This window comes from Idiotropiscis lumnitzeri, chromosome 4 (assembly GCF_059441095.1).
Source record: "Idiotropiscis lumnitzeri isolate Australia: NSW breed Sydney's pygmy pipehorse chromosome 4, RoL_Ilum_1.0, whole genome shotgun sequence".
Lineage (NCBI taxonomy): Eukaryota > Metazoa > Chordata > Actinopteri > Syngnathiformes > Syngnathidae > Idiotropiscis > Idiotropiscis lumnitzeri.
This window is the reverse complement of record NC_142394.1, coordinates 30518145-30531501: the sequence shown is the minus strand read 5'-3', so window position 1 is coordinate 30531501 and position 13357 is coordinate 30518145. Positions and strand designations below refer to the sequence as shown.

General features: G+C 45.0%; 3 protein-coding genes across 9 annotated transcripts in view; 1 reads left to right on the top strand and 2 right to left on the bottom strand.

Moving 5' to 3' along the window:
• Positions 1-6023, bottom strand: part of sorcs2 (sortilin-related VPS10 domain containing receptor 2) — a 74949-nt gene extending 68926 nt beyond the window's left edge. For 2 of the 7 annotated variants that reach the window (XM_088292410.1, XM_088292413.1), the window contains exon 1: positions 1373-2023. In XM_088292410.1, the coding sequence (XP_088148536.1) occupies positions 1373-1705 (333 nt within the window). In that variant the 5' untranslated portion in view covers positions 1706-2023. Of the gene's footprint in view, positions 1-1372; positions 2027-3635; positions 3713-5613; positions 5686-5989 lie in introns of those variants that run through there. The other 5 variants (XM_088292412.1, XM_088292414.1, XM_088292416.1 and 2 more) reach the window with 4 other exon arrangements.
• grpel1 (GrpE-like 1, mitochondrial) lies at positions 5219-6610 on the top strand. The gene is made up of 4 exons (XM_088292419.1): positions 5219-5386; positions 5817-5955; positions 6016-6097; positions 6180-6610. Exons 1-4 carry the CDS (start codon positions 5331-5333, stop codon positions 6524-6526), a joined length of 624 nt encoding a protein of 207 aa, XP_088148545.1. The 5' UTR covers positions 5219-5330; the 3' UTR covers positions 6527-6610.
• A 738-nt stretch (positions 6611-7348) lies between these two features.
• tada2b (transcriptional adaptor 2B) lies at positions 7349-12196 on the bottom strand. The gene is made up of 2 exons (XM_088292417.1): positions 11851-12196; positions 7349-10988 (listed from the first exon to the last, which is right to left on the bottom strand). Exons 1-2 carry the CDS (start codon positions 12166-12168, stop codon positions 9807-9809), a joined length of 1500 nt encoding a protein of 499 aa, XP_088148543.1. The 5' UTR covers positions 12169-12196; the 3' UTR covers positions 7349-9806.
• Between the last annotated feature and the right edge of the window lie 1161 nt (positions 12197-13357).

The following is a 13357-nucleotide window of genomic DNA, read 5'->3' as shown; positions in this document are numbered from 1 at the left end:
AAGACAGTTAGCGACTACGGCTAACGTGGCTATCGTTTACGCTCTGACGTTACTTCACAAATAGACGGAGAAGTTGCGACTCATTTTCTGAGAAAGAAGCACGTTCGATGTTACAGCAGCAATATCTTGCTTTTATTTTGAAAAATAAAAATCAACTGTATGTTTTCTGTCTACATTTACTAAGCCTCATTGGAGTTCATTTTCGTAGTACGACAGTGCGGAACGAAAAGTCTGCACCCCCCACAAATTAAAAGTCGTGCAAAAGTCCTCATAAGTGTGCAACTACAAGTCCGCGTGTGTTATTGGCATCAACGTGCGCACTAAATGACTTTTGCGCAGCTGCGTGTGGTGTCGCAGCCACACAAAGGCCGTGACTAGCGGCGACGTCGCCGCCGTGCTACATCCACCACAAAGAGCGCTCTTGTTTACAAAGCCCGGAAAGGCTGGACTCTTCTCAGCCGCTCACGACATTTGCAAAAATTCAACACTGGATGACAACGCAGAAGAGAAGAAGAACTTGGTTCGCATCCATCACTTCCTCGTTTCCCACCAATCGCACGTCACGGAAATAACAACATTTCACCTCATAATGCTTGATGAAGAACGATAATTGAGTTAACTGCTTCGATTTCTGCTGCTTGTCAAGGTCGAGTGGGTGGAAGATTGGGGGGACCTATTTTAGTGTGGCTGCTCAAAAATCAACCCCCGAATAAAATCTGTAAGGTTTGTTCGGAGCCGTTTTTGAAAAAAATCAAAAATATATAAAATGACAGAATGGCTTTGCATTCCTTGACCGATACTGGCTGACTTGTTTTTAGATTGTTGGTTCTACAGCTGTTGTTGTGCCCATTGTTCTCTCTCATTTTTTTTCCTTGCCTATCTCAGGTTCAGTTGCTTGGCTGTCTCTAAACATGATGTAAATAACTTGCGCAATACACTATAAGTAAATTCTGCGCCATATAAATGAAACAAACTTGATTTGTCAAACAGAACAAAGAGGCCCTTGCATCCTTTTGGAAAGTTTGGCCGTACGACCCTGACATACACAGACAAAAAAAAAATGAGAATCATCACACTTTTCACAGTTTCTGAGCTGCATGCAATCAGATAAATACAGCGACCGTTCAAGCAAACCAGCAACAATAAATCCAAAGAAATCGTGGAGGCAGCTGCTCAAATGAAGCCAAGCATCAGCAAATAAGCAAATAGTGAAGGTGCTCAATGCATGCAGGTGGCGCACCTGCGTGCGTAAAAAGAAGACACGAAAGGGTGCGTCACAGCCTCCACGCCGAGAACAATAAGTTGTCCCCCATCAGGTGCATGGCGGGAAAAGGGGGGCACAAAAGAGGGTGTGGACGTTTGGGCGACTTACGCTGCTGTTCTCTCCCGTCCAGTGGACCATCGCCTGGTTGTGCGTCGCATCTCCTTTGAGCACGAACGAGCTGCTTTGCAGAGACATTTGTTTTTCCCGGGGCAGCGCTCTCCTGAGGCGGGGGGAGCCCTCCGAGCTTTCGGCGCCGGCGGCGTCCTCGCCTCCATCGGCCCGGGAGCCTTCCGAGCGTCCTCTGCGTTCCAAGTCCGGCCCGCGGTGCTCCCCGACGCGCCCTCGGTCACAGCGCGCGGGTCCCGGCATCGCGCTCACCGCCGAGACGGTTAAGAGCAAGACGCAAAGGCGCGCGGAGGTGGCGAGCGCTGCTTTGGCCATGCTGTGGGCCGGAGACGGAGACGGAGACGGAACAAGAACAGGAGCAGGAGCAGGAGCAGGAGCAGGAGCAGGATGGATAGGTGTGTACTGTGTGCTGAGCGAGGGAGTGTGCGAGGGAGGCGGAGGCGGGAGGACCGGGTGGAGATAGTGGCAACAACGTGGACGCGTCTCGGTGTCACACTGGACCACAAGACGGCGCACTGGCGCCACCTGGTGGCGAGCAGCCCCGAAAAGCGACACTGAATTGCAACACAATCAGCCGCGTCACTCGCAGGAAAAAAAGGGGGAAGACAAATCATTTTTACTCGCAAAGCATCATACTTTGCGTATCAGTGGAATTCTAAAGTTGCAGTCGCTATTTGAACATTTTTAAACAAACATTTTCAGTAGGTTTAAAGCGGGGATGGGCAATTGGCAGCCTGCGAGTATCCTCTTGATTCATTTTCAGAAACGAAATAAAAAAATGCAGGAAAAAAAAGGAAAACTCAAAAATGGGAAACACATGACAAGACAAATCTACGAATATGCGAATCTGTGGGTGCCAAATTGCAACTCTACAGGGTTTGACTGTAGTTTTAATAGTATTAAGTGGTGATATCACCAGTCACCACTCGATGGTCAACATGCCTTGCTTGCACTTACACCGGGTCTTATCTTGTCCTATAGGAGCAGTAGGCAGGGTACACCCTGGACCGGTTGCCAGCCAATCGCAAAGCACACAAAGACGAACAACCACGCACTCTCACAATAACACCTCGGGACGATTTAGAGTGCGCAATCAACCTACAATGCATATTTTTGGAATGTGGGAGGAAACCGGACTACTCAGACAAAACCCACGCAGGCTTGAGGAGAACATTCAAACTCCACACAGGAGTAATAATAATATTAAAATTTGCACTGAGTTGATTTTTGTGAAAAATTGCACAAAGTGAGTTCTTGCACTTGATATTGTTCAGCAGTTTTGTGCTGTCCTTGAATGGTCATTGGTATGCAAGAAAGCCTTTTGTACTCGGCTAAAAAAATCCAGTATGTGGTCATTTTGTTCTTTGCTTCAAGCCCCTTGTTGTTGGCTAAGTAGGGTGGATCTTTGATACAAGCAGTGAAAAATGTTTAATTTAAAATGAAATCTTTTAAGAGCAACATATTTTGCATGTATTTGGTCGAGATTAACTAAAACATTTTGGTGTCCCCCTTTTTAGCATTTAGGTGGCCCGTCCCTTGAGTTAGAATGTTCCCAAGCTAGACTCTTAGTTGCGTCATACATCTGAATTTAGTTTTAACCCAGAAACAGATTTAATGACTAATTTTATTCAATTCACCCAAAAAATAAATAAAATAAAGATGTCTGCTTTTTTATTTCGAACTCTTTATAAAATAAAAGTGACTTTGGAGTGCTGCAATGACACATTTTCAGATCTGAGAATTTTTATTTTGTAACAGCAGGTTCTTATTTGGAGGAGGAACAGCAGCATTAATAATTGATGGAGGTGAGAGCCTGTAAATATTTGAAGAGTTATCATCACCTCCTCCCTTTTTCGGTCATTCTTTGATACGTTTTGGTTTCTCGTGTCACCTCAACTCAGCATGTCACATTTTTGGGGGAAAATAAAGAAATAATTTAGCAGAACACAAACCTAAATGGTATGCGGCCAGCGTTACTAACACGGGTCAAAATGAATCAAGTGCTGTTTTGCTGTTACTGCTCCTTTGAAAGGACATTTTGGAGACGACGACGCAAAGTTAAAAGACACAATCTCCCATGGAGGACGAATTAATGGGATGTTCCGCGCTGATAATGAGGTGGGCGACTCCCCTCACTCCTTAAAGTCATTCCCGACTCATCACTAACACTGAGCACTTAAAACGCTCCGCCTCGGCTGTCACGCCGTGTCACCCGGAATTACAAGTGATGCGTTTAATGACTCACCCTCTCCCATGGGACCGGCAGCAAGGCCACGGTGCACACACATGCTGCCCCTTGCCAGGCTTGAATGACAACGTGGCCTGAAAGAGAGAAACCAATGAGATGCAGAAAACTAGTGCGTTGGTGCCATTTGGAGCGGGCATGCTGGTGCCAAGGAACTATGTTGAGGTGAGGTCATCATGAGCTTCTATTAGACACAAAAATGCCCTGACTGATATAAAAGCAGTGCTTTGGCATCATCTTACAAATCTTGTGAGGCAGTCACAGTGATGACGTCATCTCAATTTACTGATTCAATGTCAAATTTGGGCCCGTTTAGTTCAACACAAAGGCGATAGTTGCATTGATTACAACAGCACCATCTAGTGGAAGAGTATTTTATTACTCTGCCTGTTACTGTGTGGCGTAAACAAGACAACTGCAAGCAAACAAGTATCCTCTCGACAATTCAGCGTACTTGTTAAGTCTCGCTGTCTGGGTAAGCAAAGGCTCGCCAGACATGAATAATTGAACAACCTTGATCATGTTTTCTTCTTTTTCGCACTGCCACGATAAACCAGCCACTCTTGACCTGGTATAACCTTGCGCTCCCATTTCGATTAATAAGATTAAACGTGTTTTTTTTTAATACGGAAAATAACACTGTTTAATATTATTATTAATTCAATGCGATTTGGCCACTAGGGGGCAATATAATGCAGTCATGAAGATACAAACGAAGAAGGTTTTCATAACGACCATAAATGACTCAGTATACTGGAATAATAGTCATTTTCACGCAAAAGATTAAGAAAGTATGATAAGGTGACTATCGATGATATGCATTAGCTCGTCGATGGTTTTTGCATTGTGTCAGCGTTAAACTAGCAAAAGGCAAATAAAACATCAGTTGGGACTGGCATTTAACCACTTGACGACTCTTTTTCAAAGAATTATTCACTATTTATCAAACGGTTGCTTTTCTTAGAGTGAGTCAAGTTGAGTTCATTGCACATACAGTGCTCGAATTTTGAATTCCCCTCTGGACACAAACTGAGCTATTGATCACATTCGCCAAAGTCCCACATATTCACACACACACACACACACACGATTGCAAAGCCAAATTAGGAGGGAGTTCACATATTTACACCCTCATTTGCATCATCCGCTTTAAATTAAAACTTCACATTCTCCATGTCAACAATTCAACTATACCACAGCATTTGCATTCAACATCAGCTCTGCACAATTCACATCTGAGTTCTAACAAGGGGTTAGGACATTTTTTTTGTTTTGATTGTTTCTGTCTGTATTGTTTGCTCTTTTTTAAACTTCATTTACAGTACTTTGCAAAGTTAGCAAAATACCTTATTTTTTTTATTTGTCCTCTAGACAACTGCAAGAATTATTAATAATTTAACAGCGTTATTGTTTATTTTATTCCAAAATGTGAACCCAATACTGACCTGAAGCTGATTAACCTTTTGGTAAATCAACTGTCCTTGATCACGTGTGTTGGTTTTCACGTTTGCTTTGGCGCAGCCAAACTATGTTCCGTTGTCATATCCTTTCTCAAACACGATTGGTCGGAAAACCTAAACCCCTCCTCTTCTAACACCCGATTGGTTAGCCCGCTCGACAGCGACCATCAGTTTCTAGTGTCCTGTCAAGCGTGTGTTACAAGGAGGCTTCTCGCTAGCCGAATTAAGTCGGAAAATGGCGAATTTGTGCATACGGAGCTTGTCACTCGGAGCTTTGCGCAACGTTGTTAGGTTAGTCACGTTCCGATTTGACTTTAAAAGTATGCCGAGATGTTCAGTGCCTGACTAGCGTGTAAACGTTAGCATCGCGAGAGAGTGTGATGACATACTGGGAGTGACATGCTGTTGAAACGCGAGAAAAAGCGTACATTACCTCAATTACTGAGGTTAATGCTGGAATTGGAAAAAGTGGGCTACATAGTTCATCCGTTAGTCGAAGGATAGTTATCGAACACTACCTTGGCGCGCCGGAAAAGACGTCATTTCTGTCGCATGATTACGTCAGCTGGTTGACCTCCTGTTTTAGCGTTGTTTTTAGAGTGTATTTTGCAAAACTATCAGTAAAAAAGCACATGTAGTTAACACTTTCTATATGAGCGCATTGCATCATGGGCAATGAATTAATAGGACTGTTTTTTTTTTTGTTTTTTTAAATCACCAGATCATCCCCACGGCGGTTATGCACAGCCACCCAGCAGAAAAACGGGTACGGCTCAGATGAAGCGTCCTCCGAACAGAGCGCGACAGAGAAGGTCCTGGCTGAGAAGACGCAGCTGGAGGAGCAGCTCAAGGAGATGACCGTAAGTCGGGCGCCATCTGACGAGAAAGCCTTACCTGACCACTCCTTTGTCATTCCCCAGGACAAATACAAGCGAGCCTTGGCGGACACGGAGAACCTGCGGACAAGGAGTCAGAGGATGATTCAGGAAGCTAAATTATACGGTAAACGCAATTTAGCCAGACATTGTATTAAAATTTATATTGTGCCATATAATCAATATGTGACCAATTACTGTGTCTCCAGGTATTCAGGGCTTCTGCGAGGACCTGCTGGAAGTGGCCGACATTTTGGAGAAGGCCAAGGAATGCGTGCCCACGGAGGAAGTGACGAGCCAGAACCCTCACCTGAAGAACCTCTACGATGGCCTCGTGATGACGGAGGTCCAGATCCAGAAGGTGTTCACTAAGCACAGCCTAGTCAAGCTCAACCCTTACGGCCACAAGTTCGATCCGTACGAGCATGAGGCGCTCTTCCACGCCCCCGCAGAGGGGAAGGAGCCCGGCACCGTCACCGCGGTAACCAAAGTGGGCTACAAGCTTCACGGGCGCACCCTCAGGCCGGCGTTGGTCGGCGTGGCCAAAGCCCCGTAAAAAAGCCAAGGACCCGGCGGACATTTGGCGTGCCCGCCCTCACTGGACTGAACGTCACAATAAACTGACCAAACTTTGACCTCAGACCCGTCTTTCAATTTATTGGGTTGGCAGGACCAGTTAGAATGCAGGCATCACCAACTGTGAAAATCATAAAGCTTGGGTTACGAGTATTTGCAAAGATAGCAAATACTATTTTTGTTGGGGTTTGTTAAAGGTTGCAAACAATTTTATTGCAGTTTTTTTCTTCGAACACATTAAAAATTTCACGGCGACAAGAAAAACTGCAAACATTTCTTGGTGACAAGAAAAACTGTTTGCGACAAGTGAAACTGTTTGCAAACATCTTACGACTGTCTTTGCAACCTTTTACGAACCTTGGTTAAAAAAAAATAAAATTGCTATATTCACCAACCCTCGCAAGCATTCGCCCCTCTGAGAGAGAGCATCTTAAGCGGAAATTAGACAGAAAACAATTACAAGGTGTGTATTTCAAGCAAATTTGCCCTAGAAATGCCTCTGCTAGCTTAATGCTAACACATAATGAGAAATCCATAGATGTGCTAAGGATTAGCATCGATGACCCTTAAGATATTTGAACACAATCCGGAGAACATGTTGACAGACATCACAACACTCGCACGCGTAGCATCTTTACCCTCTGCAAAAAACAAAAAAACTAACGCAGCTAGAGTGACTCAAAGTTGCAGTGAGTCGTTTGTATGATGATGACACTGCCCCGTGTGGCCAAGTTGGGCATAACAGGAGCAGCACAATCAATCACATTGAAGCATTAAATGATGATGCACAACCTCGAGACAATCTTCTTTACATTCTATTTATGTTAGAATGACAAGTTCATATAAAGTACAAAATTAGAAAGTGCTAGTTCATTTATAAAAAAAATAAAATAATTGCAAAAATAATTTGGGGTGAGGAGGCCAGAACAGATCAACGGCGTTTCCAAACATCCGTTCAATCAAACAAGTTTGACAGTCCTACATTTTGAAGTTTCCATGTTTAATACGTGTCCGCACATACGAGGACAGCGAAGCTCGCAGCTTCATCTGTGCAATACAAAACTTTTTTTTTTTTTTTTAAACTTACTTACAAAAACCAATAGAAAAAATAATTCCATGATGGAAAATTCTGTACAGGTCACCATTAATTCATCATTTACAAAAGGTCACACTAGTTTGCGGGTCGGGATGAAAATGCTGTCAGGCAAAAAAAATAAATAAATTCTGTGAATTGTTTCACGTCGCAGACCTCAATCGCTTTCATTTACGAATAACTGGGAACATTTTGGGGGAATTCTCCAACGCCTTTGACGGAGCCAAAATACTGAGAATTCATCAATCGACAGCAAAATATGGCTCTTCTGTCCCGATATGAAAATACAGTGAACCTACACTGTATCGCCGTATTTTGACATCATACATGCAAGTCCGAATTTGGAATTGCGAACTGCCGGTGAAGTACCGCGTTGTGCCGCAACATTTCAGGCAGCGCTGAGCTCGGCTGGATCAAAGACGACTTCACTAAGAGCAACAACAGAAGAAGAAGAAGAAGTCCCTGCATGCTTGTCAAAATTGGGCCCTGACCGATGAACCGGCCCAAATTGCTCTTTTATCGTTGGCCAAATGTTTTTTTTCGTTTCGTTTTGTTCAAACATTAACACATGACAACACGAGACAGATCCAAACATTCACTGCCCAGAAAAATGAAAAATCTTCCAATTTTGGCCAATTTGTCGCTCGGTTGTGACGTTAAGCAAATAGTAAAGACCAAAGTAATGCAAAGCAGCGACATTTTTTGCCTGGGATTCATATCGTTAATGTTGTGAGCCAATTTTCCTTTTATTAAATCAGCCAAAGAATCCCTTTTCAGAATTTTGCTCTGCCCAAATATCGGAATGGACGTTGAGCTAAAAACAATCCATATCAGTCGGGTTCCAATTAAAATCGCAACAACTTTAGAATTACTGGAACATCCACGCTAATTTCATTAGCCTGTCTGGTTTCATTTAAAATGTTAAGCAGTAAGCGAGCGGACTTTTGGTGATGACAGTTTCTGGTTTGGTAGAACATTTTTGCGCTTTACATCTCGTCACCGTCCGACAAAACTGTCTGAAAACATTTGAAACACGAAAGACTGAACCAAATTCGGATTACATTTATTAATAATTTCATATCGGCGGCAGAATTGGGTGAACTATTTCATGCGAATGATGGAGCCGAAGAGACGTTTAAAGGGTACGTCAACCCGAAAATGTAATTTACAAGAATATGTTCTATGCGGCCCGACGAGTCCAAACGCAACGTTGCGTTTGTGGAAAATGAGTTAAGCAATAAAATCCAGCCCTTTTCAGCCATGGAAGCGGGCGGCCATTTTGTCGCTTCTGTCGATTGAAAATGACATCAAAGTTCGCAGCTCAGGTGAGTCGTGATCGGTGGTTACTTCAGCCTTGCGCGACTGTGATGTCATTTTCAGTCGACAGCAGGTGACAAAACGGCCGCGCCGAGTTGCTTGAAAAGAGCCGGATTTTTCTGCTTCGCGCGTATTCCACAGACGCAATATTAATCACAAGCACATAGAACATTTTATTGCAAACATTTTTTGGGGGGGGTTGACTCATTCACTACCAGCCAAGTAAATAAAAATAAATCTTTGACGTCTTTAGCCGTCAATGGCAGTTAAGGAGCCCCAATTTTTATTTATTTTTTTTGGGTCGAAATAGGACTTATTTTTACAGGGTGACAATCAACAAGATAATACTGCGAAAAGTTTGTTTTCGTATTTAACAAATGAACTGAACATGTGTTTTAAGTCCTAAAAATATTCTTTAGATTTTCACCTATCGCGGGTGGGTCCAGAACACATTTTTTAACTGCACTTAAAGCGGAACGCCAACATTTCCTTGACAATAATACGTTTCGTGTGCCCCCACTCGTCAAAAGCCGGTTTTCAGATTCCGATTGTATTCGTGGAAGAAGAAGAAGAAGAAGAGCGTAAAAACCTTCCAGTTTTGAATCCATTTTTGGGGCTGTACCGCCACCTGCTGTCGACGGAAACGGCCATCACATTTCCCACGGCCTCATCTTTTCCTTTGACTCCAAGCGATGTTAGACGGCCCGTGTCAAAACTGGAGTGTCCGTCTATTTTCTCAAACATGTTCACCGTATTTCTCGGCCAGTGAGGGCTGCCGCTGTGCACGTTTCACAACATCACCACGACGGTGCAAGTCAGTAGTTTTACCTCCGCCCACCCCGACTCGGGTCTAAACAGCGTCTCTGGATATCCAGCCGCTCTCAGTGAGGAAGGTGACGATGCGTTTCCTGAGGACTTTGTCCAGGTAGCTGGGCAGCCGGCTCTTGGAGGGGACGCCCTGCCTCTTCTGCAGGTGGTCCTTGATGATGATGGTTTTGACGGTCAGGTAGCGCGCGGGGCTCAGGTTGAGGGAGTTGCACAGCACCTTCTCGCGGTCCGACAGCAGCTCGAAGCCCGTCAGGTGCTCGATGGCGGCGAACTCGCCCTCTTTGGCTTCCTCCTTGACGGCGCAGCCCGCCCCGAGCCCACCGGCCGCGCCGCCGCCGCCCCCTCCTCCTCCTCCCGGCGCCATCCCAGAGCCCAGCACCCCGCCGCCGCCCCGCTTGGAGACGACCACGCTCTTGTTCTCCTTGCGTTTCTCCCGTTTGTGGCGTGCCGCCTCGTACTCGGCCGCCTCGTCCAGGCGGGCGATGCCGTTGCGGCGGCAGCGCTGCAGCTCCCTCACTTTGGCTCTGAGCGCGCGCTCTTTGTGCATGTTCTCAAAGAGCTCCTCGACTTCTCGGTGGGCCATGAACTGACAGAGCCCCCGCAGGCGCACCCGTTGCTCCTTCTCCTCCTTGTTGATCTTCCTTTTCGGCGTGGTGGGAACCGGCGGGCACGTTCCCGCTGCCGTCGCCGAACTCGGCGCCGTCGTGCCGGCTCCCGCTCCGACCACGACTCCCGGCGACTTGTCCCTGTCTCGTGTCTCCCTTTTGTCCCGGCCCAGAAAGACGGGCACCAGGCCGTAGTCCCGCGCGATGTTCTTCCGCCGCTGCCGCTCGCGTAGTTTGCGCACGTACATGTCCACGTGGGCGCGCTTCATCTCGATCTCCACGTCCTCGTCGTCGTAGTTGACCGAGAGGCCGCTGATGAGCTTCTCGGCGTCCTGGTCGTACTCGATCTCATAGTCGTCGCGCAGCGGCATGTAGCCCAGCTGCTGCTGCTCGGCCAGGCTGATGTCCAGAGGTGGCAGCGGGACGGTGAGGCTGGGCGACAGCGCCCCACCGCCGGGACACGTGTGGTCGGTCACCCGGTTGGGAATGCTGTCCGGGATGCAAGCCTTTCCCAGGTTGCCGTGGATGTACATGGTCACGTAGTGGTCCATGACTTCCTGGGGAGTGCGTCCGGCTCCAACGTGAGCGGCCATGTCCTCCTAAAAAAACAGAAATAAAAATAACACACAGGTAGTAAAAACACTCACAATCCCCCTGTGGACGACAAATACTTACAATGTTTCATTCGCTCTTGTTTTAAGAATCAATTTTGCTTTGCAACTTTATCTGGGCGTGTCAATAAAACGCTTGACGCGAGCATGCTTTGCCTCACGCTTTCCATGATGAAACAGCAATTTACAAAATGGAAACTTGGCGTTGGGGAAATTGAATTGAATTAAAACAACGAGATTTCATGCAAGTGTTGTCAGATGTGTCAGATCCAGAAAGTAAAACTGCAACATTTTTTTTATCTTGAAGGAAGGAGGGATAAGTCATTTGATACATTCATGATTTTCTTCCTATTGAAATAATTGTTCAATAAAAATTGATAAAGTTGTACTTTGAAATAAACAAACAGAATTTAGACTGAATTGCCCAGCTTGACTTCCAATGGAATTTACTGGACCTTTGCAACCGTCACCATAAAAACTATCAGAATGATAATCTTAATTTTAATTTTTCTGATGATTTTTTTTACCTCTTCCCATTTTAGAAAATGTGTACATTCTACCCATTACTTTATCAAGAGAGATGTTCTTTTGCAACTACTTTGTGTACATTGCATTTATCTACATGTGCCAAGCTGTCAAAACGGCTGTTGCAAATAATTAGCAGGTTTACAAAAATGCACTTTAGCACTTGGGTACATTTGCGCATGAGTGACTTTACTTAAGAGTTGAATCATTCCGTCAATTTGACACAAGTAGCTTCGAGTACTTCTACTTAAAGATAGAGTACGAGTACGTTTGCATCCTCTGCATGCGTGCGGCAAAACGTCAGTGAAGTGCAAAAAGCTCGTACCCAGTTTCCAAAGCCATACTGCTCGATGGCATCGAGGAGCGACTGCTCTTCCCTGCTCGTCCATCCTCCCTCCGCTTCGGGACCCCAGAGGGAGAAGCGACCGCCGTCGACCTGCTGGTAGCCGTGCCATCTCCGGTGGTTGCCGATTTCTGCGCCCGCCGAGAAGCACTCGGGACACAGCTCAATATCGGGACAGTCGGTGCAGCGAAGCCGGAGATTGGTCACGTCAGCCAGGCAGTTCACGCAGTACTTCTTCCCCAGGTCGGCCATGTTGGCTGGCTCTCGCTCCTTGTTGTTGGAAGCAGAACACACGCGCATGCGCAATAACGTGCGAGCGCGAGCGTCGCTTTGCGTGGCTAACGTCGCCCTCTAGAGGACGTGACCTGTCAATACAACATCATAAACTGAGACTGCGCATGCGCGATACCCATCCTGAACTTGAACGAATAATCCAAAAACAAAAGATTTATTTAGTCAACATTAAAGTTAGTAGAAATGAAAACGTTTCTGTCCGCCAAAAAAAAGAAAGGTATATTAAAAAAAAAATAAAAACTTCCGGCACCAACTTCAGTTGCTTTCCCCCTCCTCACTTTTCCTTTTTTTTGACGGGGAGTACTGTTGGAAATCCAGTAACACTCACTGGTAAACAGCTAATTGTAATTAGAGATGGCTTTTTGAGTCTGATTTCAAAAAATTATTTTTAAAACTCGTCTTAAAAAAATATTCTTCGACTTTTTACTCTGCATTAAACTGTTTTATTGTTTGTTGTTGTACGACTTTTTCTCCATGTAGATCATCTTATACACAGCGGTGTTTGTCTTAAAGTGTTTTATAAATCCAGTTGAGTTGAGTTCTGCACATCTGCACTGCATTTTTTTGCTATTGCATGTCGGGGGGCGGGGATACAAATTTTCCAGAAATTAAACGTTTGTATTTTACACGTTTCCTTGTATTAACAACACAAGTGCCATTTTAAATGAAATGTCATTCTTCCCCACGGTCAGCAGAGGGCACCATCACTTCTCCAAATAGAATGACGTCATCCCTTTGCGCCAGTGGAGAGCAGTATACTCTTTAACGCCTCTTTTGGAACAGCAAAGTTACATGAAATTGTCCCCTTGCACACAAAATGATGTAATATTGTAGAGTCCCTTAAAAAATAAATACCATTTGCAATTGTTATTTTTTTAAAGGAACCAAAGAAGAAACAAAAGGCTAGCATAGCGCTCAGAGCTAAAAGTGAAAAAGGAAAGGTTTGAACTGTGTGAAACACTTGTCTATGAAAAGCAATTCATAAATAAAGCATTTATTTACATTGGGGCGTTATTGCCTCACTCCCACAGTTAGGATTCTCCCACTCACTTCCTGTTATCAAGAACTTGGTGGGATCAAGGTCCAACTCACACCATGAAAAAAAAAGGGAATTGAAACATGAAGATTTGGTTAGTGAATTTGAAACCAGCTTCCTAACCAATGTGCGTTGTTGTTCCTCGTTCTGACTCAACGG